At 41.6% G+C, this 27733-nt stretch overlaps 1 protein-coding gene across 1 annotated transcript; it reads right to left on the reverse strand.

Annotated features, from left to right (window-relative positions):
• Positions 1–23246: 23246 nt before the first annotated feature.
• LOC140756731 (uncharacterized) lies at positions 23247–25307 on the reverse strand. The gene has a single exon (XM_073092279.1). The coding sequence runs from the start codon at positions 25305–25307 to the stop codon at positions 23247–23249; it is 2061 nt and encodes a 686-aa protein (XP_072948380.1).
• Between the last annotated feature and the right edge of the window lie 2426 nt (positions 25308–27733).

The raw sequence follows: 27733 nt of genomic DNA on the forward strand, positions 1-27733 counted from the left end.
TAAGAATATCCTAAATCGAGTAAATAATTTTAATAAATAATCATAAGGAAAATTAAAAAACCACAAGTTTTCCTTTGCTTTTTGACCCATACAACCATGTATTTACATGCACAATATTTGGCTTTTTAATATACCTGGCTTCGGCAGTTCGAAGCGTAAACGCAGAAACGTTCGGTGTAGTGCGGTGCATTACGAGCGCTCAAGCGGGCGTTTGGTGGCCAGTAATAATGACACATCAATAATACAATATTCAATTTTGGCGACCTTCTTAATTTTTTTCTTTGACACACCTATATTTCACAAATTATTTCGTCCTGAAAAACATTTTTTTATTAGTTGTGACTTGACTATATATTGATTGGTAAACTGACATCTTCGCAAAATAGTTCTAATTATCAGGAATGTTTTAATTTGTTTACAATTTCTTAAAATTCGCCACTCTGTATCTAAAATTTCTAAAAAAAATATCGGGATAATTTGCATTCTCTGAAATCGTGAAAAAAAACTATGCATTTCGGTAGGATATGGCCAATATTGGTAGAAATACCGAAAATCGGTAGCTTACACGAGAACACTTGGCGGCCCTCTGTCCGTTGTATCGTCGACGATACGCCGAGCGGTAGGCAGGTAACGCGTCCCTTTGAGCGAGTGACGTAGGCCTGCTAGTATGAAGAAATTCTCTTAACACTCTCTTCAAATTAGAACACAACGCTTAGTGTATTCATAGCCCCACAATAAGATTTTTCACACATTAAGACGAATACATAAACAATCAAACCCAGGACAGGAATCAATATTCATATATCCTGACCGGGATTAAATATCGGAACCCACTGCGAGTTACAACATTTGTTATTACAAAATAGTTGTGACGGTTGTACCTTTTAAGTCAAACTACCAACTTCGAATAAATTTTAGAGTTTCAACAAAATTCAGCTGGTACTTTCCATAAAAGAGTTCACTTGGTAACTTTGGGAGAGAAATGTTTTTTATATAAAATTTCGAGGCCAGTCACGCGCAAGGGCTTGTTAAGCATTTCTAGTTACGATAATTACTGCGTGTGAATACCGCCTCTACAATTTCAGTTACTAAAGCGTAATATATATTTGGGATGACACGGATGTATGAGGATAGATTTGAAATTTAATTTAAAAAAAACATTCTTTAATAAAATCATTGAAGGAACAAACGTCCACATCCAGCATGCCGTTCACTTGGTGGTAAGTGCTCACTGCCGCCCATAGACATTTGTAATCAACCCCAGATAGGATTAAAGTTCTAGCTGAGGTTAGCTCCTCGTATAAGTGCATTACCACACATTTCAAACCAGATTCCAACAGTGGTTTAAACTACTGATATTAAGTTTACTCTTATAGCAGATTTCAAACAAATTACAATAATTCAGAAAGATTATGTCATAGAGCACACGGTCGATGAATTTGGCTGGTACATATATACAACAACATATACATACAACATATAGACAACTTTGCGAAAATTATTTTAGAACGTAGGCAATAGGCCTACAAGTTTGGCCTACATGATGTTTTTATTTGCTGTTAAAGCAAGTTATAGTTTCTTATATACATATACGAGAGTCTTTGAAAAATCAGACGTCTGTTACTAAGAATCGAATTTCAAATTACTTGGCAATTTTCAAACTGCATAGATATGGTTTATTTAAACCATACTCCAAAATCCCGAATCTTATGAACCGTGGCACACTGTGGGATAATTACTAAACATATTCTGAGATGACAGTGCTTCAGACTGAACCATTTGTTAACGGGAATATTGTGACAAGTTTGTTATGGATATTATTTGTTTGAAATGACATATGAAGTACTACAATTCATTGTTTGAGGCGTAGTTAGACTATTTCTGCTTAATATTTAGCAGTTTAACCTTGCTGTGTTTTGGATAGATGTGTGTTAAGCCAGAATCATGTTGACGAGGAATTTCATCACAGATCTCAGTAATAATAGAATGGAGAACCCTTTGGATAGGGAATCCTAAAAGAGTGGCCATGTCTGTAATAGGATTAGGATTCTACGAGACCGGCCACAGATACATTGCATAGTTGACATTTGTGAGGAATAAGTCCGAATGTCTCATACCATACCATACTCGTCACAGAAAATAGCAGCTCTTAACACTGTTAGTGGAGACACGTAGCGTGCCTCAAGATTCAAACTACAAAGGGCTCTACCACCTTAATTTCCAAGACTAACTTGTACGTTCTTGCCACGGACGTGCAAGATGTGGAATGTACTTCCTCCTAAGGTATTCTCGGAGCGCTATGACATGGGGTTCTTCAAAAAAGGTGCAAAAAGAGCTCTAAACCCAACGGTGCATTGGTGACTCCTCTGGTGTTGTAAATGTCCATAGGCGACGGTGACTGCTTTCCATCAGGTAGCCCGTCGGCCTCATCTTTTATTTATAAATATATAAAAAAATATTATACCGATTTTTGGAAATATATGAGTCAGTAGACAGATTAATATTATTCGGAAGTATAAAACAAAGCCCACGAAATCATAACGACGTTAGCAAACAGGCTGCCGCTAACGAGTCTTGTTTCGTAATGATCCGTGGTTTTTCCATAATTTCGCTAAACAAAGAACTTTTACCACGCAATCTGCGTATTACGATTGTCTTCGGAAAAAATGTTTGAGCTCGTTTTTAGATCAAGTTTTTATTGGTAGTTACAGTTGTTTTTTTGTCCCATTCCGTTGTACGGTTCCGTTTCGGGCTCTGCTTGGTAAGGAATCCGTACATTCATCCGAAGTTTCAGGCACTCCTTGGTAAGGAATCCGTACATTCGTCCGAAGTTTCGGGCACTGCTTGGTAAGGAATCCGTACATTCGTCCGAAGTTTCTGGCACTGCTTGGTAAGGAATCCGTACATTCGTCCGAAGTTTCAGGCACTGCTTGGTAAGGAATCCGAAGAGTCATCCGAAGTTTTGGGCAATAACTAGTAAAAAATCCGTAGATTCGCCCGAAGTTTCGGTCATTGCCTGATAAGGAATCCGTCAATTCGTCCGAAGTTTCGTATGTTACCTGGTAGGGAGTCAATAGAAACGTCTCGAGTTTCGGGTGTCTCAAGTACCCTCGTTTGCTATTTCAATTTCATTTCAAGCTTCGAAGACACCACTTTAGTTGCAGATTATTCTAAAATATCGACTCACATAATGGCCAATTAAAAGGAATTATGTAACGACCTTGAAGACAATGTGGTGATAAAATGGCTGCCGAGTTCAAGAGTTCCCAACTTTTGCCATTAATCAGAACGTAACTGGATTATTTAAACTTCAAAAAGGCTATATCATACTAAATTGTTAGTTAAGATAAAATAGATGAAATTAGTTTATCTTATACATAAAATTCTTTGTCACAATGTTAGTTACCGTACTCCTCCGAAATGGCTTTACCGATTTTCACCAAATTTTATATGTATATTCATATTCAGTAGGTCTGAGAGTCGGCTACTATCTATTTTTCATACCCCTAAGTGATAAGGGTTGTTCATCATTAACATTTTTTTATTTATATGGCAACACAAAGTTTGTCGGGGCAGCTAGTAATCGATAAAAAAAGTATTATTATTAAAATACCTCGTAAGGAAATTATTTAAAAAAAAACTTTTATAAACCGAGAACATTTTGTAAGTAAATTATTTTTTTCTAAATAGATTAACAGAATTAAGAGAACTACTAAGAACTACTGAATATGCATATAAAATTTGGTGAAAATCGGTAAAGCCGTTTCGGAGGAGTATGGTAACTAACATTGTGACATGAGAATTTTATACATAAGATTTTTAGTTAATACCCTCATTTGAAATTAATTGTTCTATCTTCTACCGTCGTTCCTAACATTATTATATACCTCTGTCGTAAAATCATTACTTTCCACCTGCTGGGTATGGGTCTACTTTAAAAATGTGTTAAAATCTATTTATTTTAGTCAAAGTAAATTCTTTACAGAATTCTTATCTATCATACCTTTAGGTGCAACGTTATGGAGAGGAAGCGTTTCAAATAAATGATAGAGCTTTAATTTTTATTGTTGTTATATTTTTTTTTCGAGGGGGAAACCTTCTAAAGGTACCCGACGACGTGGGAGCGACGCCGGGTTATGTGGGATTTTTACTGCACTATCCCCCCGGTGGCCGTCCTCAACGCTTGTTGGAGAACGCCGGGATCTCCGACGGAACATAATCGGAGTCCTCCAAGCGCGATGCCTCGATCGGGTTCTGCCCTAAGGGAGCAGTTTTCGCTCCTCCCATTCCCATGTGGTGTTTACGACGGTCTGCGCCCACACAAACCGCCGTCCTTCTCTGGGTCGCTTATTGAACGGTTCGAGCTCCCACTCTTGCGGCTCGCAACTTTTTAGTCGCCTCTTACGACAGGCAGAGGATACCGTAGACCTATTCTAGTCTCCGAACTACAGGGACAATTGTTGTGATAAAATTATAAATTGGATTAGGGCTGAGTCAACTTAGGGTAAGTAAAATGAACCAAAAATATTTTAACAGATCAAACACTTCAAAGAGTCAATAACTTGACTACAGGGAAAGTACGTAATAAATTAAATGAATGGCGGCCTGCTCGTTACTGATAAGGGCGAAGTTCGCCCCAGGTGATAGTTATGTATGTCAATAACTATGACTTTAACCATGTTATGTTAGGGGTTGGATACCCTATCGATTACTCAGATAAGAAGGGGTATTATGTACTTTAAAGATACTCGAACCCTATTAATCTTGCGATGGTATAACAACTGACTTATTGATAAATTATCGTCGATCTATTACTATTCCACATTTCGGCACGGGTGTCCTCTCATAGAAAGAGGGCTCCACTCTGCTGGCTAGGTGCGACATTTCTCTTTCATTATATAGAAGTACGAGTAGCAAACTAGAAGGCTAGAACTAGAGTTGCAAGGCTAGAAGTAGCAAACTGAAGTTAAGTGTCTTCTCGCGTGTATAGACCCCATCCACGCCAGATAAGATTAGATTCTCACCATCAAAATGCTGAAGGAAAATATCAGAAGGAAACCAACTTGAGAGTTTCTATAAAAAGAAAAAAATCTCAAGGGTACATGAAATCAACCAGCCCTCACTTGGCCAGAACTGTGGATTACAGTCTAAACCCCTCTCACTCTGAAACAAAACCTGTACCCAGCATTGGGACAGTAATGTATTGACAACGATTAACTCTTCGTGTCTCTATTTAGATATTCGCTTCTATATTTAGATATTTTAATCCTTAACCAAATCAAAGTGACCACTCAAAAATCATCTAAAGAGACCCTTTCAAATTAACATTTTAAGACCTCTTATCCTCAATGTGTTATGTAAGAGATATTAAAAGCTTGTGGTAAAACTGTCATCAGATTTACACAATTCCACCGCCCGAAGGGGTGTACTATAAATAAAATAAGGGTTTAAACATACCCCTTCTCAATTTAATACAGCGACGCTACCTGAATGTTGAAGGCTTTTTGAAGAATCCGGCTTTTTATGAAACACTTTATACATCTATTTCTAGTGTGAAATAGTTTCTTGCGATTTGATGGAAGGGTCCCAATATCGGATGACTTACGTATGAGGCGAACATGTAAAGGGTCGGCGATTTTCTGCAGGTAAAACTCCTGTTTTACATGAAGTTGGTTATACATGTCCAATTGCCCATGAAGGGCAGTGACAACTTACCATCAGGTCGACTGCAAGTTTATTCTTGTTACATTTTCATAAATAAAAATATAAAAAGTAAAATAGCTTTGTCAACTGGAAAGATTATTAAATTTAATTAAAATAACAATAAGTAAGTAAAACATAACTAACTGTATATATTAGAGCGATTACATTTATTAAAGATTCGTTCAATGTGCAATTTTTCGGCGTTTTACTTTAATAAACCATGAGGTTATTCATTTCCTTTTATCTTTTTATCAGAAACCGTAATGAAGCGCGGCTTCTATTAGTTATTCGGTACGTCATTTTTAATTACACTTAAGCCTTTAATAAAAAATGAGCTATCGTTTTTCATCGCTGACACACGAAAGTCATTACCGGGCGTCATTACCGCGGTATTATCGAAAAATGTCATATTATTTTTTAGTCGGTTAATCGTATCTCTCTCTCTTTCTCATGCTGTCTCATTCTAAAGTAAGGAGGGTTTATTTTTGTTTGGGTGGTAAAAAAAAACACATTTTTTACCATTTTGATAGCATAGTATGCGGGATAAATATTAATTTTGACAATTTGTCCTAAACGCTAATCAAATTATAGCCACCCTACTTTAGGACAAAAAGGGTTAGAAGTAACCGTATTAATGAACCTTTCGATGCGACACACGTTTGGGAGCGAAATTAAAAGTTGCTGCATACTTTATAAAGGGCATTGTGCCTTATGAAGGACATTGAGCTTTAAAAAGGTCGTAGTGAAGGGTTGATCGTGGTTTACATTGTTCTGTATCGGCTTAATGTGTTATTTATAGAATTATTGTAACAGGCACTCATCTATAATTTTTGGTATTAGAAATTGATTTCACTGCCGAAAGTGAAGGAATATATCGTAAGGAAACCTACTTTTTTTTTAAGATAGGAGTAGCAGATGACCATAAAGTCACCTGGTAAGCGTCTACTGCTGCCCATGGATATCTGTTATCAACCCTGGCTAGGATTAGATATTCCTACCTGAGGTCGGCGATAGATGTGCCGCTACCCCGAGGATTAAGCTGGAACGCCTTGGAAAAGTATGTCTCCCTTACAACGACCTTCAAATAGGAACACAGCAGCGCTTAACACTGGTATTATCAGCCACAAATAGATGTGGCGGTGGTGCCGCCGGAGTCGAACCACAAAGGTTAAGTTTCTACCACTTTCAAATCAAGAAAATCGGTAAATCTAACAGTATCCGAATCTTTACCCAAAATAATGTTTTGTATAAACCGATTTCATAAAAAAATGTCTCATTTGCCATCGGTATGTGCTCGTAGAGGATGGAATTCAAATATCTGCGGCGATGGCCAGAAAATTGCTTTGGAGAAGTGAAACTCACGATTTAGTCAGCATATCACACTGATATGTAAAAAAACTTGATGGTTTTCATACGCAAAATATTAATCTAAGTGACGTGGGTGCCCTAGACAAAAAACCCAGACCAAGAACAGAAATTTGAGTCCAACGAAATCATTAATTTAAAGATAAAAGGTTTGAACGGGAAGGGACCATACTCATAGGTGGTATGTATGGTGGTGTATATTTTTTGTATCGGCACGCATCCTTTGTAGGAGGGAGGGTGTTACATACTGCATGGTAAAAAATATACAAGTATCTCATCATACATATCAGTAGCGGATTGTTGCGAAGTAGTTTTAATCTTAACGTAATAGAAGTATTTCTGTTTTACAAGAGCATAACCAAGCGCTGCTATACTGATTTGTGGTAAGTGAGATATACTTATCTGAGGCGTTCCAACTTACTTCACCTCCTTCTCCACGACCTCAGGTCTCCACCCGGGGACTAGATGTTTGTATGGCCAGCGATCGAACCTGGACCTGACCTTCTGCGTGTCAATATTTATCATATTTGGTGAGTTATTTGACACGTGGTTATTCGTACTAGCAAGTTTTGATAGAAATCAGTTTAAATAATGGCCTTTATTTCAGATCTATATCCTCATATGCATTACAAAGCTTATCCCGTTCCTCGTCAGTTTACGACCAACTTAACCTCTTTCTTGATTCCTTTCCAATTTAATTCAATATTTTATGTGTTTTCTCTTTTAAGATAAGGATTCCCTTTAAATAACGTTCTGGATAAAATTCGATGTAACTAATATATATTTTTGAATACAATATCAATATGGCAATATAAATAAAAGTTCACTAGATTATTAAGTATAATGGCATAGTTATAATGCCACTCTGTGTATCTCTCTTGCAATAAATCTGTTCCCTACTTTCTAAGCTTTATGGGTTCCGTACGAAAAAACCAAAAAACAGAACCCGAACAGAGGTTTACTCGTGCGTATGTTAAGGATCAAATGAGGTGAAGTTTGGACACCTATGTGCTTTTCCGTAACAAAACACGAAAGTGTAACGTAAACAGCTCCTTTAAAATTCAATTTCAAACTCGTACAATTGTAAAGTTTCTCTTAACTGTTACATATCGGTGTACAAGACGGCCAATGACGAAAATCACAATGTATCTACTAACAAAAAGTTTAATCTACATAAATTAACCTCTAAGCATATGTTCTAAGGTTCCACGACATTCGATTTAAGAGACAAAGTTACCATTTAACGTTTTAGCGATGAATTTTACTTATAAAATGAGTAAGGGGAAAATCTGAAGAAAATATGGAATCTTTTATAAAAGATTTTATACAAAATGTTTTTTATATAAAAGATTTTATACGTAAAATATTTTATAAAAGATAACTGTTATGAATTCGGCTCGAAGACCAAAAATGTTAAACATACATCCGGCACGATGGCCAAAATGTTAGATTCGGCTCCGAGACCGAAAATATTAAGATTTCCGCGGCCGTTAGAACAAATAAGGAACCGAATGTTCCTCTCTTCGATGGACAGGATGGTCGTGTCCCGAAGAATGTTAAGTGGACTGTATATACGAAAATAAGATGCAAAGTGCTATAGGGTCACGCACTCACCTGCTGCTGATGGGCGCAGCCTCTTGTACTAGGTATAAGGCACCTTCAACTCACCCTAAGCTCGAGCTAGCTAGTCTTACCTCGGAATGGTCTACCAGTTACCTCTACCTTCTTCCTCTTCTCACGTGGCGTCGATCTTACAGCACGTTGCACCGCGAACAATAAAAGAAACGCTACGAATACGAATAGTGGCTTCTACTTCGGAGTATAACTAAAACGACAAATATGCGCGAGCGCGACTGACGACTCCGAAGCTTCTCGAACAAGTTAAAATCCCGGTGGCGGCATACACCACATACCACCATACCAACCTACATACCTACATACCAACGACAGATAATTAATACGTAGAACCATAGACAAAACTGAACAATAACAAAAGATAATAATCGAATGGATTTTTCGTAAAATTTGAGTAGAAAATGAGCATGCTTTCCACCTGATAAGAAGTAGTGATTGCTGCCCGATGACATCTGTAAAAGAACAAGGTTTCTACCTGAAATGGATCATAGATGCGACGCCTAAGACCTGAAATGGGGGTTCGAAGGTAGAACTCTTTGTGATTCGACTCCGAAGACACCACCTCTTAACTAAGCGCTCTTAACTAAGCAAGTATTAAGTGCTGTTATGTTCTGGTTAGAAGGGTTATAGTAAGGGAGAGTTAATACAAGGTGTTCTTAGTCCTTAGGGGTGGCATCTTTGACCAACCTTCGGTAGGACTTTAATATGAGGTTGACAACGGATGTCCATGAGCAGCAGTAGTCACTTACCATCAGCTGCATCAGCTGGTCTACACGCTTGTTTGCTACTGTCTTGTAATCATATAAAATCTATCGTGTTACTTGTAACACGATAGATTTTATATTATAGATTAGATATTATATAACTATATAATATATATCACTTTGTCGCTCTAAACACCGTTACTAGGTACACTTGAATATTATTTCAGACATAATTATTAATGTATTGAAAGTTTTCATTAGCCATAGTGGCAAGCAAACCGCCATTTCAACCCAGCGTCCGCCAGCGGGGGCGCGAGTTAATGGCGTTGAATCGGCTTGACGTAAAACTTTTATTGCCAATAAACTGTATGAGTGCCCGATGTCTATCCGTCATAATGGCGGAATATATTTGTTTTGAAAATGGCGTTACGCTTATGTATCTGTCATTGCGATTTGGGTTTCGAACAGCCCATCAATGCCAATCGCACTTAATTTAAATAGGTATTTTTGTTAGTGGTAGTTACCTCTGTAGCTACAGAAACATATATAATATTTATATCTACCCATTAATATTTTATTAATCATAGAGTTGGCAGTCAAACCGCCGTTCCAACCCAGTGTCCGCAAGCGGGGGCGTGGGTTAATAGCATTGAGTCAGCTCGACGTAAAGCTTTTTTATTGCCAATAAACTGTATGAGCACCATATGCATGATGATGAGCATGATGTATCCGCCATAATGGCGGAATATATTTGTTTAGAAAATGGCGGTTTTTCGTTACGTTTATGTATCTGTCATTGCGATTTGGGTTTCGCACAGCCCAGCAATGCCAATCGGACTTAATCTGAATATGTATTATTTGTGGTTATGGTATCTTAGTAACTACAGACATTTAGATAATATTTATATGTACATTTATATGTACCTTAATATTTTCATTAGCTCTAGAATTGGTAGTCAAACCGCCATTTCCACCCAGCGTCCGCTAGCGGGGGCGCGAGTTAATGGCGTTGAATGGTCTTGACGTAAAACTTTTATTGCCAATAAACCGTATGAGCAACCGATATGTATCCGCCATAATGGCGGAATATATTTGTTTAGATTAAAATCGTCATTTTGCTTTTTTACATTTTGTCTCTGTCATTGTGATTTTATATTCGGACCGCCCAGCAATGCCAATCGGACTTAATCTGAATATGTATTTTTATGGTAGTTATCTTAGTAACTACAGAAATTTTGATAACATTTATATGTACCCTATAATATTTTCATTAGCCATAGAGTTGGTTAGTCAAACCGCCATTTCAACTCAGCGATCGCCAGCGGGGGCGCGGGTTGATGGCCAATAAACTGTATCAGTGCCCGATGTGTATCCGTCATAATGGCGGGACTATAATGTTGTACGAGTATATTTGTTTTGAATTGAAATGGCGGTTTTACTCTACGTTTTTTTCTCGTTATGGTTAAGTTTCATATTATCGTGTTCTTGACTTCATTGAATATATAATATAAGTGAGTTTAATTGAGCAGATAAGTATTACATTTTTTTAAATTAAATTTATTTAGTTTATCCTTATCTATGCTAACGTGAGTTCACACACATTCTCAGTGAGTGACAAATTCTCAAAATAATAGACTTATTATAATAGAGAAAAGTGTATAACAGACTAGCTTTAAAACTTATAAAAGGCTGCAATAAATTAAGTATACCTACGCCAAAATATCCCATTTATCATCTTATCAAATTAAGCGATCGACATTGCACCGCCATTTCTGCCAAAATGCGTTATCGACACTTAAACATTATTACGAGCCGTCGCGACGCGATGTAAAGCTGCTATTGCCAATAAACCGTTTTCGTATTTTAAATACGAATACTCAATATGTGTGCGCCATAATGGCGGAATCATAAAAGTTTTTATATTGGATTATTGTAATTAAATTTAAATATTTACTTTAGGTTATGTTTTCTTTTCTTTTTACTGAGCTCTGTTAAGGATAATATTTTGTTTAGCTTTAATATTTTCCTAGTATAAATGAATGTCTATCATTTTGCTATACTTATGTTCTGTTGTCCTAAAAACAGAAGTATATTTTTTATGATATTTAATAATGAAACTTAATAACGGTACTAAAATACATATTACTTTAAATCTTTGGCCCTTAAAAGCCTTTTTGAAAACCATTAACAAATTTACAATCTGTAAATCAAATTAATTCCAGGAAATCGAACCCAAACTAATAAGAAAACCCTAAACTTCGAGTCAAAATCAGCTAAATAATCAAATTAAAACTTATTAAAGGAAACAATCAAAATTTACATCATGAATAACTTGTAAATTGTTCTAAATTCATAAAATTTATGTGTACTGTTACCGCCCGCCCACGAAATTCGGGAACATAATTTCACGCCGATCGCTTCATTCATTTACTGTGTACATGTCATTAATATAGAAGACAATTTGTTCTTGTGTTTAATATACATTACGATTCACATTTGTAAAATAATAGGGCTATGGTATCCCCTGCCTGTCGTAGGAGGCGACTTAAAGGGGGCTTCTGGGGTTACGGGCGGCAAGAGTGGGAGCTCGAACTAGCAACCCCAGGAAGGACGGCGGTGTATGTGGTCGCATACCGTGGTAAAGACCAGAAGGGCAGAGTCCGATAGGGGGCATTGCGTTTGGAGGACTCCGGTTGTGTTCCGTAGGGGATCCCGGAGTCCTCCACGGCCACCAGGAATCGGGAAGGTTAGTATGAATAAAATGTTTCACCTAAATTAACAGTAAAGCTCCGCACCTACAGTATCTACGGACGTGCTCAAGAACTAGAACTGCAATCCTAATAGGTTGTTAACAGATATATTCATGCCCAACACTACTGTCCATGTCGGTAGTAAATTTGAAGTAGTTAGTAGGGCTTTCATATTTCGTTTTTTATTTCGGTAATTCCTATTTCTATTTGATTTCAACGATATTTTTGTAGGATTAAAAAGAAGTGTACAAAACAGGCACACATTTGACACATTAATTTGAATGAAATCAAAATTTACATTCAGAATGAAGTTATAAATTGCTGTTTGGAGTTCATAAAATAAATAAATGTTTGTTACCGCCCGCCCACGAGGGCAGTTTGTTACGAACTAGGTTTGACAGTCCATTTCATTCATTGTTTGTATCAATGTGATTTTAGGACTGATTTATTTAATTAACATTAGCTGACTACTTTTCAATGTACTTTTTTTTTTAAATTATATAAATATAAAAGAAAATAGGAGTAGCAGACGAGCATGCCGTCCACCTGATGGTAAGTGGCTACTGCCGCCCATGGACATCCGTAATTAACCCCAGATAGGGTTAGATATTCCTACATGAGGTCGGCCACAGATGCGCTACTACCATTGAGGACTAAGCTGGAATGCCTCGGATAAATATGTATCCCTTACCACACACCCTTCAAACCAGAACACAGCAGCGCTTAACACTGCTGTTATGAGGCAGAAATAGGTGTGGCGGTGGTGCCGCCGGAGTCGAACCACAAAGGGTTCTACCACATTCAAAAACTCATATTTTATCACAACCAGCCCTACGCTATTATCGGTACGTAAATATTAAGTTTCCTATCAAATATATCGGTATAAAAATTAAACTTAGGTTCTTCGAAGTAATTCTAAGTCAAGGTCTCATACAATTTTCCCTGTCACCTTGTGTCCTTAAGAAATATTGAAAATGTTCTCAACTCCCATGATGGCGTCTAATGGGTCCGCTCTGAAGTGTATTAACGTAATTCATTTTGCACCAAGTTTTTGGGCTGCGATAAAAAGTCGAAAAATATTTCTAAAAGCATATTTTTCTATAGCGGTAAGAACAAAGATACTCGTGTATTTTTTATTTTTAACAATACAAAGTTATGTAGGCTAGCTGCAATACTTTTTTATACCCAAGTGAAGACGATGCGAAGACGGAATTCCACTCAGAATAAGAATGAGTGTCTTGAGAAAGTCCATCATGTTGCCCAAGTATGAGTGACCTCACCCACCTGTGATACACTTTTCAGAACTCTTAGCGACGTTTCAGTTTTCTCGTGACTTTCATCTTAATTGTTAAGGTATGTAGTAATTATTTTGTAATAAGTAAAATTCCTAAATATTAGACTACAATTGGTTTGTGTGAGTGTGTGTATGGGCGTATATACTTGTGCATACAAGCGTGCGCACGAGCATGCATGTGTATAAAGGACTTTTTCCTATCTCGCGGGTCTTTTCCCGCAAAAGCGCCCCATCCGCACACGTGCCTGAAAATAAAACGCTGCATTCTATTCACAACCCGCGTGTGTTTAACATACATGACAAGAAAAGTATCTATAAAACTATATAAAGACATGGCTCACTTTTCAATTAAAACGCTCTTTTTCGCGACTTGCGTGCCTATTGTACGCATGACAAGAACAGAAACTATAAAATAATATGCAGCAAGTCGCACGCGTGCGGATAAAACCCTGCGTGACAGGAAACAAGCTTTAAAACATCATCTGCCACGAGCCCTTTCGACCAAAACTTAAAATTCAAAACAAAAACAAAGAAAAAAATTCGGCCTTAAGGCTCTTTTAATCCTTTCGCTCTGCCCTATATTTTCGGATTTACCCAGTTGAAATATTTACCCAATATCGGGTGGTGTATAACCTACTTTAAACATACATTTATCATCCTGGCATCTCATTACAAACGGAGCCAGCCTTTTTAGACACGCCGCAAATACTCTTCCTAGATACATATAAAAATCAATTGTTTGTCTGTTGATTCAAAATCAATGCAATTTTCCGCTTTCTCAATACTTACTACTAGTAGGGCACAACATAAAAACTGTTTTAATTTTTTGACTGTTTTTCTTCTGTATCCCGAATAAAATAAGCTGGGCCGATTTTGATGGTCACTTGAAGAAAGTTCTCATTCATTTATGTTTATATTTCTGATTTACTTATATTATTACATTTTTTAAAACAAAAGGCATCAACGTTTTCAACTAAAAGCAAAATTTCAAACAAAAGTTTATTACAGGTATCAGAATATAATAAACTGAAAATCCGATTATCAATTTGCCTTTATATATGTAGCAATTAATCAGAAATGGCTGCATGGATTTTGATGGGTCCTCGATCCAATTATAAGAAACTTTAAAATATCTAAATATATATAACTCAAAGGTGACTGACTGACATAGTGATCTATCAACGCACAGCCCAAACCACTGGACGGATCGGGCTGAAATTTGGCATGCAGGTAGATGTTATGATGTAGGCACCCGCTTAAAAAGGATTTTGATCAATTCTACCCCCAAGGGGATAAAATAGGGGATGAAAGTTTGTATAAATCTTCTTAGTTAATAATATTACTTCGTAACGCGAGCGAAGCCGCGGGCAAAAGCTCGTCTTTAATAAGTATTAAAGTAAAAAATAAATCCAACGTAAAACTGTTGGATTAAAACTTATTTAAGAAAAACCGCAAGCTGAAGATAGTTTAGAATCCAATTCTAATAACTTAGCGTAATATTTTATATCCTTTATATCTGTCTTACTTCATTAATGATATATTCATTTTACCTCGGAGGGTGAAAAGATTTTCTGGTTTTATTAAGAGAGCTGCCGAGTTTATTTTAACTGAAGCTTCCATCCCCTATTTAGCCCCCTTAGGGGATATTTTTAAAAAAATCTGTTTTTAGTGTTTTAAATATATTTAGGACGTTCTAATCAACGTGCATTAGTTATAAATATGAGCTAAATAGTTATATTAATAAAATATTAAACGAGCATGTAGTCCAGTTGATGCTAAGTAGCCACTGCCGTCCTTGATCGTGTGTTATTAAATTCAGATAGGACTTGAGTCTGACACATGCATTGCTTCTCTTGAGGATTAAGTATATTTTAACATCTTGATGTGGTCATACAAAGAGTAAAAGTACAATTTCTATATTGCTTGATATACTGCTCGATATACGATAAAATGAAGAACATAACCCTGTGTAACATCCCACAAATAGAAAACTAAGCTGGGACGCTTCGTCTAAGTATATCCTTTCCCTTGGAACCAGAACACAACAGCGCTTATCACCATTGTTATAAGGCAGAAATAGGTGTGACGGTGATGTCTCCAGAGTAGAACCTCGAAGTTTTATACCACCTTAAAAATTGAAGGTGGTAGAACTCTTTGTGGTTCGACTCCGGCGGCACCACCGTCACACCTATTTCTACCTAATAATAGCAGTGTTAGGCGCTGCTGTGTTTCGGTTTGAAGGATGTGGTAAGGGAGACAGACTTTTCTGAGGCTTTCCAGCTTAGTCCTCAGGAGTAGCGGCGCATCTGTGGCCGACCTTAGGTAGGAAAATCTAATCCTATCTGAGGTTGATTACAGATGTCCAAGGGCGGCAGTAGCCACTTACTGCTCGTCTGGTGGACTGCATGCTCGTCTGCTGCTCTTATATTATATAAAAAAAACCTTAAAACTATACATTACACCTTAATAATTACAGTGTATTCTTAGTTTCAACTAGATAAAATGAAAATTATAATGTTTAATTTATAAAAATAATATCTCTATCAAACGAACGAAATGCGGCTAGACCTTAGCTCAGCTAAACTTAATACTAAGTTCATTGGGTAGAATGTAATTTGTTTGTTAAACCGAATGAAGAGAAAATACTAGTCATATTTTACCTTTATTATCTCATTGGGGAGCATTAGGCATTTGTGCTAATTTTTAAGTAGCTTTATCATTTTCTTAAATTGTTTCCTATTAGATATTTAATAATTAACGATGTAATATGAATTACTATCACTTTGGTTGTCTGGAGTTCAAATCACTGGCTAGCACTTTTTCTACAAAAAAATTATATATTTGTTTTATTTTTTACATTAGTACCGTACCTAGCACTTGATCAAGAATGGGTTGACGACGACAAAATGACTTTTTATTACGAATCACTCATAAAATATGTACATAATATAATCTTATATATAGAATTCTCGTGTCACAATGTTAATTACCGTACTCCTCCGAAACTGCTTTACCGATTTTCACCAAATTTTATGTGCATATTCAGTAGGTCTGAGAATCGGCTACTATCTACTGTTCATATCCCTAAGTGATAAGAGTTGTTCACCATTAACATTTTTTTATTTATATGGCAACACAACGTTTGCCGGGTCAACTAGTATATTGTATATTGTACATACGAGTATTTTTGTCTACCTAAAACAATTTAAAAATAAAAAGTCACAAGGAGACCTTTGACGTGTTTAACAATCTTTAAATTATATTCACAACGTGTAAAATATTTTTCAACAAAATCGTAAACTTGAGAATTCTATCATAAAAATTTTCATACAATCGTAAAGCGCTTCTAAACTCACGTTGCGAACACTTGAAATAAGTAAACAAAGACTTTGCTTTCTTTTGTCGGAGTTCTAAATACATGTAAAGAAAAATAAAAATCAAATCAGAGTAAGAATTCGAACCCATCTGGGGGCACGGCAGTGCTACCGCCAAGTCGAGTTTATGTTCCGTCATAATAACAGTAATAGCCTATTTTAGGCTCCTAGGTACATGGTTCGGTATTCTAATTTCAGGCGTTCTAAGTTCAATGTTATAAAATTTAGTTTATTGTCAAAATGACAAAATTACTTCCTTAAACGAAGACGGAACCCATCATGAGATAATCGACTCGAGTTTTATGGATTATCACCAAGAGAAGTTAGGAAGTTAGGAAAGTTTAGAGAGAATAATAATATTAACACAACAGGAATGTGGAGCAAGCATTAAATATTACTATAAAGTCGTCATAAGCATCTAATTTTACATCAATCTTTCGTCAATCTTTTATTATCTTAGATATTTACAACAGGCGTTTCCGTAATAACATCGTATTAAAAATATTATTTGTCGACACTGTTATTAAAAGTAATGAAATTATCATCACAGGAAAAGGCCAAGAGGAAATGGGTACAATTATTATAATGTAACAAATAATAGTGTAAATGTAGCGTAGCGTGAAAATGTAACAAGTACCCTTACCATGAGTTTTTACGTTTTGACAAATATGAATGTTTTGGTATTTGTTTCCGTATTTGCCTATACAATTTCCAATCAGCGCCCCTAGCGGATTGCAACAGAACTATAGAGTCTGTAACGTAACATTAAATGTCTAAATTGACAAATGGCGCTTTATGTTTTGTCGCTCTTTTTTGCGAACATGTGAGGTAGACGAAGATACTTGAGCACTTGCTTATTCTTACGTTTACTCAGTCTACTGAAGCAAACGGAACCGAATAATGGATTGAGTAAAATTGTGGGATGTTTTGAATACTCATGGTAAGGGTAAAGGAAATAAAATTAGTGACATTTGAAAAGTTATATTTTTAGTCTCGTTCGAATTTAGAATTCGCTATTACGAATTCTGAGTAAAGGGAATGATTATTCATTTCAAAATTTAGAATTGGTTGTTAGAGAAACAGAAACAGAAGGAAGGTGAAGAAGGAAGAAAGTTTAAAAGTTATAGAACTGTTAGTAGTTCGACTCCGAAGCACCACCGGCATACCTATTTCTGCCTAATAACAGCAGTGTTAAGCGCTGCTGTTCTGGTTTGTTTCAAGGGTGTGGCGTTCCAATTTAGTCCTCAGGGGTAACAATGCTGGTGGCCTACCTCAGGTAGAAATGTTGCCTTATCTAGGAATTATTACAGATATCTAAAAGGGATAATGGCCAGTTACCGTCTGATTGATTGCAAACTCCTTTCTCGTCCATAACTTCTATTTAATTAAAAACCCGTGCCCAGAACTGACATATAAAGAGATTTAAGTATTCAGCTTTATTCGCTCTCTTGATGCGTATTCTCAAAATATCGCTATTACAGTCATAATGTCACATCGTCCAATTCCAGTTTATATCTGTTTGAAACGAGTCGTTTACAGCCTCGTTGAGGTGAGAATGTGTGAACGCCAGTGACGTCATTTTTTAAATACTACTTGCTAAACCCGGGCACGCTTCTTTTCGCTTAGTATGATATTTCTCATGGGAACTTCTCGGTAAAAAGGATATAAAAATATTTTTATAAAAAATGCGCTGTGTAAAAATAAGTAGGTCCGTCGAATTTGGTGTTTTATATTATTAAAGGCGGTTTTTCTATTGTTTTTTTGCAAAAGACTGCATCAAGAATGAATTTATTTGTGTGTAGCGTAAACACGGGTATAGGTAATATGGCGCCAATGACGTAACGCATATTTTTTTAATACTACGTCCTAAACCCGGGCACGCTTCTCTTGGTTTACTCTGATATTTCCCATGGGAATTTCTGGGTAAAAAGGACATTAAAACACTTTTATAAAACGCAACGTTTTGTAATCCAGTCGATCTAGAGTTAATATAAATTAACTTACTGAAACTAAAGGTGGATTCCGTGTAGAGTGTGTTACTCGCATGTGTGTCCCACACACACACACATAAATTAGAAGCGCTTTTGTTTGTCACGCGTGTTTACGCTTGTACGCACGTCCACACTCATGTCACTTACATCCTATCGTTTCATACGCATACGCAATAACACTGCTGCGAGTTGATAAATGTGTGCTTGTGGGCCGCAGACACAAAAATGCGTGACAGGAAAAGTGTCCTAAATTTATGTGTGCGTGGGAAACACATGCGATCAGCACACTTGTAGGACAACCTCTATCCGGATCGCGCTGTCAGGCCACTATATTTAAACACTATTCTTGTAAAGAATAATTTGTGTTTAAGAATAAATCAGTCATGTCAAAATCCTGCGAACTATTTTCCCTACACACTACAGGAAACCACCATTAGAGTTTTACTAAGTTAAATTATTTAAACTCGGTACAACGTTTTTCACTTACAAGCAAACTTATTTTCACATATAGATAATACTTTACTAGGTACTTATGAAATTAATTCAAGAGGGTAATATCAAGGTAATGACGTCATACCTCCCTTATCTGACATGTGATAAGGGTGCTGTCTCCGCACATATAAAAGTGATGAGAATATTAAAGTTGAAACGGTCAGCTTCTTTCAGTATTTCAAGTTTACATCTAGGTCTTACGTAATAGATTTCTAACCGATACATCTTAGATACTAGATTTTTTTTAATAATGCGTGAACATCAAAAATGTGAATTTTTTTATTTTTTTACGAACTCCTGTCAGGACTTCGCGTGGTTTTGCCTAAAACACACGTCTTCATTTAATCATTTAATCATTTATTTGCCATGAATATTGCAGTCATTACAGGTCTTACAATATATACATTTGTATCATATTCAGGTCTTCTTTGCAACTGTGCTTTTTTTTTTTTTTTTTTTTTTTTTTTACGCGGAGAAATCCTCATGGATTCCCTTACGCCCGGGGGAGCGAAAGGGATATGTCGGACTCTTACCGACTAAAACTCCGCGGCGTTCCTCTGGACGCTCGATGCCGGGTCACGAGAAGCGTTAGCATTACATTCGCGGCCCGGCAACGTCGGCCGGCGCTGATGTTAACGCCAGCCACGTCCCGAGAGGGAGGGGCCCCTCTCACTGGTGTCCCTCATGTGATGAGCGTGCAGAACGCACGCACGACACCTCAAGCCCTAAAAGAGTTGGATTCCCCCGAATCCGCCTCGGTGGGCTCATGGGACGGGGAAAGGGCGGCCTTCACCATGAGCCGCCCTACGGCGTCCCGTGCGCCTGCGACGAAGCGGCTGGGAAGACACATCATCCTCTCTAGCCCTCTCCGCCGCTTCCTTCGCGAGCATTACTGCTTCGCAGAAGGAGCGCACCGCCTGCCACGACCTGTCACTCTCAACCATAGCACGAACTACGGTCGAGAGAGAGAGGTCGGCCCCTAATACAGAGCTGAGCGCGCTGCGCTCCGCATTCCACGCAGGGCATACCTCCAACGTATGCTGGGCCGTCTCATCGAGGCAATTGTCGCAGTGATGGCACCTGGCTGTCGGCTCCCGCCCGATCCGGCACAGATAACTCCCGAAACAACCATGTCCCGAGAGTATCTGCGTCAGACGGAAAGACAGGACGCCGAATCGCCTACTTAACCACTGCTGAAAAATCGGACGAATTGCCTCGATAGTCCGCTGGCCGGCGGTAGGATTCGCCAGCCTGGACGTCCACATTTCGGTAGCCCTTTGACGCAGCTCAGCTCTGTGCCCCTCCAATTCCTGCCGTGCGGGCGGGCGGCCCCAGGATCGGTGCGCCTCCTCACGCCACTGACGCAGCGACGCAAGGGCTCTCGCTTCCAAATCCCAGGGCAAAGAACCCGCCAGCACGCAGGCTGCCTCACACGAGATCGTGCGATAGCCCCGTATAACCCTGATCGCCAATACCCGCTGGGCTCGCATTAGCAGAGCGACATTACGGCGATTCAGGGCATCGGCCCATACAGGGGCCCCGTATAGAGCCATCGATTTCACGATGCTCGTGTAGAGACGTCGACACGACGTCTCTGGCCCGCCGAGGTTTGGCAGCAGCCTGCCCAAGGCCGCTGCCGTCCTCAGTAGCCGAGGCGCTAGGCATTCAAAGTGGGGACCGAAGTTCCACCGGCTGGCTATCCAGGACGAGCCCTAGATACCTGATCGACGGCCTCACGTCGATGCGAACTCCGGAGACGACGATATGGCAATCCCGGGGTGGCGCTTTCCGAGGGCCATGAAATATCACAGCCTCAGATTTTTCGAGCGCCACCCGCAAACCCAATCGTCGTATGCGGCCCACCACGAATGCCGTGCCGGCGGTGGCGCGGAGAGAAGCAACCCTGTGGTTCTGGCCACAAGCAGTCACCAAGGTGTCGTCCGCGTAACAAATAACGCCGACACCCGAAAGGAGAGCTCCTCTCAGTACCCAGTCGTAGCCAATGTTCCACAAGAGGGGACCCAACACTGACCCTTGTGGAACTCCGCACGACATTTCCCGCCGACACCACCGGTCTTGACCGGGGTATTCCACCGCACGCCCAGACAAGTAGTCCCCGATGATCCGTTGTAGGTAAGGAGGCACTCTGTGATAACGAAGCGCCTCCCTGATGCAACTCCAGGGGAGGGTGTTAAAAGCGTTGGCGATATCAAGAGACACCGCCAACACGACCTCACCCCGGGCGACCGCATCCTGCACTAGGGACTTTACCTTCTGCACCGCGTCTACGGTGGATCTACCCCTGCGGAATCCGAACTGGTTCTCCGAAAGATCCGGACCGACCCCCTCGAGATGCCTAACGATTCGGGATGCCACAACTCTCTCAAAAAGCTTGGCATCCTCGTCAAGCATCACGACGGGACGGTACGCGGATGGGGATTCCGCTGGACGTCCTGCTTTCCTGAGGAGGACCAGACGACCTGTCTTCCACCGTAGTGGTATTCTGGACTGAGCCAGACAGGCGTCGAACAACCTCCTCAGACGAGGCGCAAGGACTTCCATGGCCAAGACCACTACCCGACCGGGCACGCCGTCAGGACCTGGAGCAGTGTTCTTGGCGTAAAGCCGTAACACCGCTGCTCCCAGCTCTCCCGAGGTCACTGGCGGCACGAAATCCGGTCCGGGCGCCGCGGCAGTTGAAGGTATCATGGGAGGACACAAATGTTCCTCCGTCCGCGGAAACAAAGCCGTGACGACTCTGTCCAGAAGCTGAGGTCGGAGACTTTGCGTTAGTGGGGGTGCCCAGGGGCGAAGTTTCGACATCGCCATCCTATACGGCCTGCCCCACGGATCGCAATCCAACGTCCCCAACAACTCGTCCCAGGCCAGAGTCTTGGCTCTGCCGATCGCTGCCACCAACTGCCACTTCGCCTCCTTGAAAGAAGCATGCAGGAGTGCAATCTGCCCCGCGTCCCTTATCCGTCGACGCCTGTAATTCGTGTACTGGCGTCTGGCCACAATACAAGCCCTGCGCAGCTGCGCGAGCTCTGCAGACCACCAGTACACTTGGCACTTGGGAGGACGACGCCTGGAACGGGGCATAGACGCGTCACACACTTGTGTGAACGCGCCCCGAAACCATTCCGCCTCGTCCTCCACTACCACAGGGTCAGCGGGCGACACCCAAGATTGCACAATTGCAGCCTCCCTCGCAAGGTCCCTATCGAGGTGCCTCAACTGCCACCTCGGGCCGTTGTCAACCGGGGACCGGGATGTGCTGGTCGGAGCATTCTGGGACGCGGAGAGATCAAATCGAATGTATCGGTGATCGCTCAGAGTCTCCGCATCGACCATGACTCCCCAGCCTCTTACACGGCGTGCGAGGGTATTACTTGCGAACGTTACGTCCACAATGGACTCACCCTGAGGCCGCACGCACGTGCTCACAGATCCCCGATTGAGAAGGGCTAGTCCTTGTCCGAGAACCCATTCCTCCAGTACCTCACCCCGCGCACTCGTGACGCGCGATCCCCAAGCCGTATTCCAGGCATTGAGATCGCCCGCCAGAAGTACGGGGCGAGGGTGGCTCTGTACGATCAGGGCACCCACCTGTTCGAGAAAAACCTCGAACTCGGCGAGCGATCTGTTGGGAGAGAAGTAGGCACCAATTACCACAACATCTCCCAACAGAGCAGCAACACATCCCGGGCCCTTTGCTACCTTTTCAAAGGGCGGGGAAGCTATCGCCTTCTGTCGTATAATGGCCACTAAGCCGTCACGGTCCCCAACCCAATTCGAGTTGTCGGGCGGAACGAAATACGGCTCAGCAACCACAGCCACGTGAATCGACCACTCCTTAAGGTGTTGGGTCAGGAGGCTCTGTGCTCCTGCGCAGTGGCCGATATTCGCCTGGAGGAATCGGAGGTTGTGGTCCATAATTAGGATTCCATAACCACAACTCCGTTCCCGGACCCTCCAGCTGAGCTGCCACTAGCCGACTGTGTTGAGGCTACAGTCGGTGGCTTACGCCCTTTAGACCGAGGGGCAGTACAAGACTTACCCCCCAGTCTATGGTCGGCCGGCTTTTTGGCTGCCGCACACAGTGTGCAGTGTGCCGCGGCGGCGTTGCAGTCTCGAGCTACGTGGCCCGATTTCCCGCAGCGGTAACAATCACCGCTGCGATCCACCGTACCGCTGCACTGCTCCCGCACGTGCCCTATTACCAGGCAGCGGTAGCAGCGCAACGGTCTTGCCTCGAGCAGCGAGACCTTGGCCGACACCCATCCGACCAGCACTCGTCCGCCATCAGCCACCTTCCTAGCAGCGCTTACCGGGCAGCTCAACCAGAGCGTGCCCAGACCGAAGTGGTCGCGGCGAATTTCACCAGTCTTGACGGACGCTAGAGCACATCCACCAATCCTGGCAATTGCCGCCGCGACTTCTGATGCGGAGACGGCGTCATCCAAACCGGACACACGTAACTCCGCACACTTCACTGGTCTGGACACTACCGCGTCCTCCCCTAGGGCAGCACGCAACTTGTCTGCCAACGTGTCCGCCTTTTCAGTGCTAGTAGCACCCGGAATTTCCAGGATTCTAGCTCCTGTAGCGGACACCTTAAACTTGACAGACTCAATGCCAAGACCCTGGAGATCGATCTTCTCCTTGGCCTCGGCAAGAGCTGCGGCGTACGTAACACCCTTCTTCAGTGCTTCCGGCTGCAGCTTGATAGCTACAGCCGAAGAGCGGGGAGGACGTGGCTTGCGCGTCCGCCTTCTTGCGTCCTTAGCCTGCGGCGACTGGGAGCCAAGTGCTGCAGACCGGGCCCTTTGTGGCTGCGACGACCCGGTGCCAGATGCCGCAACTTGTGCGACAGTGGGCTGCGTGGACTTGGACCTTCGTTTTGCCACCACACTCCACCCTTCGTCCATTGACGTAGGAGCCGGTGGCAAAGGCCGGGGCTCCTTTTGGGGCGGACTTGGGGCAGGCTTCTTGCCATTGGTCTTTCCCTTTTTACCCTTCTGGGACTTTGGGGTTGGACTGGGGGCAGGCTCGTCCTGGGACATCGGCGCCACCGAACTTTCGCGCGGTGCGGGGAGCTTGACAACTTTCGCCTTATCGGCGGCCAGCGGCGGTCGAACACGGGGTTCAGGCGGCAACCTCTGCTCCAGCGCCTCGAGTCGAGCGTTTACCATTGTGCCCACTCGGAGCATGATGGTCCTCTCCAATTCAGCCTCAGAGGTCGATGCAAACCCAGTTGCCGGCGAATCTGTGGTGATCCCTGAGTTCGGATCCTCTACCACTCTCGTGCCACCTTGCCGTATTTCAGCCCGCAATTCAGCCATTTCGCGTCGAAGCTCCTCCAGCTCCTTTCGCAGCTGCTCATTGTCGGCTCTATGTCGATCATTGGCCTGCCGCAAACGGGTCACCTCCTCTGACTCCGTGCGTCGCTGGAGCACACCTACAGCCTCAGAGATGACGGCAGCAGCGTCCCTCAGAGCTTTCACCGAGGTCCCCTTGAGGTTCTTCGATGAGCTCGCGACCTTGGAAATGGCCTCTACGGAAGCCCGGACGCGATCTTGAAGCTCCGTTGCCAGAGCATCTTCTGTCGTATCGCCACCGATAGTTGGCGAGCTTCTCCTCTCTTGCGTCTTGACTTTGCGGAAAGCCTCTACCCCATTTTCTGCGCCCTTTGCACCTACGACACCAACTTTCTTGCCCGTGGTAGGCGGTCTACCCCTGCCACGGCGGGCTGCAGAAATTTTCGGCGCTTTTGCTGGCTCCGAATTAACCGCACTGTCCTCATCGGACGTCTCGGATGCGGCGACTCGGTTACGTTTCCGTAACCAGAACCTGCCTCCATTGTCTGAGCCTTCATGGCTCATAGCTGAGCTGGAGCGAGGCTCGACAGCTTCCTCTCGTTCTCCGCCTTTTTCAGGCACCACCTCAATACCGCCCGTCACAGGCACATCGTCTAAAATTAAATTTGAGTTATCCATTTTTGTTCCCACGATTATGGGGGAAGTAAAATGTCAACCAAAGGAGAGCCCCCTGTCCTTTGGCAACTCTAATACTGTGCGGGGTCGAGAAGTCCCGCACGGGTGGCCGCTAGCGGGCAGACTTATCCCAGCCTACCACCTCTCAGCTGTAATGAGAGGCGGCCGTACGCCACGTACCCCAGCGTCCGGCCTTTGGGGTTTTTTAAAGAGGTTTTCTCCTCACGGTCCGGGCGGTTAAGCCAAGACCCCCGCTCCATCAAAGCCGCGAGACGTGACCACGACACTTTAATGGGCTGCGGTTTTGGTGACGGTGACAAATGAATGCCTACGCAACGGCAGGGTAAGTGCACGTCACGCCCGTCACCCTTGACTCGGGCAAATACCCCGACAGCCAACGAGATGCCACTGCCGCCCGATACGGGACAGACGCAGCGCATTACAACCACCACTAGTGGTACCTCTGCCGCCCGATACGGGACAGACGCAGAGAACCACAACGACCTAACGAGGTAGCGCTGCCGCCCGATACGGGACAGACGCAGCGTACCAACGAGATATTACTGCCGCCCGATAAAGGGCAGACACAGCGTATCCCAACCACCACGGGAGCGCTTTAGCTTCACCCGCTGCTGGATTGCAACGGGCTACTGAGCCCCCCCACCACGACAAGGCGCACTCCAACTTGGGGGGGAACTGTGCTTATCCTATCGCGCGTGCTTATGTCCACACGCGTGTTCCGTCCGAAAACGTGACCATTTCTGTCTACTCTTAGCTTTTATCCTTCATTTTTGTTTTTACTTTATGGTCTGCCTCCTCCTCGAATACCCCCTGGTCACTTCCATTCCGTGACTCTCTTCGTCGAACGCTTATCATTTATTTATACCCAATTTCACGCATGCCTGCTAAAGTACATGCAATATAATAATAAGCTCAATAGTAAGTTAAAGTATTTGGTTCATCACCCTTTTTGTACTCGTACCTTTTCTTTGATTTTTTTCTTAGTGAATATTCAAGGTTGATTCCTGTATCTATGTGAGGCAGGGAAATTTGGATGCTCTAAAACCTTCTCTTTAGATGTGGTTAAATCCGATGTCAAGGTTTATTTGTATGCCCAAAACCTTTGGATGTAATAAATATCTCGCGCAGAAAGTGATCAAAACTTTCGCCAAACATTTTCAAAATTCCTTCTTCGTTTACTTTACGAAGTTTGGGTGTTTTGAACTTGGAAATTAGAGTAAATGTTTGTAGATCCTATTGTTATTAAGATAAGGCAATTTGCTGAAGCTGATGAAAGTAAAATGGGAATTTGGTTTTGATTGAGCAAATCTTTCGAACAATATTGTTTTTTTAATTTAGAAGGCGTGGGTATTAGAAGAGTTAGAGGTTACAAACTTTGGGATAAATCATGCGTAAACACTCTGAGTCAGTCTAAACTAGCAATTATGAAGTCTAAAAATATAAAACCTGACTGTATATTAAGTATGGCTTCTACCACTCCCATTATAATAAAGACGTATGGAACGACACCTCATAATTATGTTAAAATTTATGAAGCAGTTTGGGCTGGGGCTAAACATGATAGCAAGCTTTCAACTATGATAACTTAATTAGAACGCCCCACATATAAAGTGCATACTAATAGGGTGATCCTTCGAAACAGAAGGGACTCATTCCTATGGCTCAACTTTTTATAAGTATTTTTTTCTATGCTATGCTTCCGATTCTCCTCTAGTATCAGACGAGCATGCAGTTTACCTGATGCCAAGTGGATACTACCGCCCACGGAATCCGTAATCGGTCGATTACGGTTACAGATAAGACTAGATTCCTACCTAATAACAGATGCGCCGTTACCCCCGAGGACAGAGCTGGAATGTTTTGGACAAGTTTCTCTTCTTTACCACACCCTTCAAACCAGAACACATCTGCGTTTAACATTGATATTAGGCTGGTATACTCGTATGTATGACGATGGTGCATTCGGAGTCAAAATACAAAGGATTCTACTTTTAAAATTGAATTCACAAATATCCGACCAGTTAAACGAAAAAGTTACTTCACCTAATTTATTGCAATGGAAACAAACAATTAACTTGTACCAAACAGAAGGTCTATAAATTTAAAACTCTTAATTAGACAACTCTGTGGCGCTACAATGCTGCAACGATGAACCATAAATTGTTTATTTTTGTCTGAATCACTGAGCGCTGGTTTGTTTTGATTAGGTACCTTAGAAACGGAATATTAATTTAAAATTAAAGTAAAGAATTATTATAAAACACGCTTTTATAATAAAATCAACTAAAATGTAGAAAATAATTTTCAATCTAGGAATCAATTAAGGAACAGTAAATAGTATAATTGTGAAAAAGCGTGGGGTGCTCCATTTATCAGTTTTCGAAAAGCGCCTCACACTTTTTATACAA

The sequence above is a fragment of the Epargyreus clarus genome, unplaced genomic scaffold, assembly GCF_041222505.1.
Source record: "Epargyreus clarus isolate Ecla_fem2 unplaced genomic scaffold, WU_Ecla_fem_2.2 ptg000035l, whole genome shotgun sequence".
In the NCBI taxonomy this organism is placed as follows: domain Eukaryota; kingdom Metazoa; phylum Arthropoda; class Insecta; order Lepidoptera; family Hesperiidae; genus Epargyreus; species Epargyreus clarus.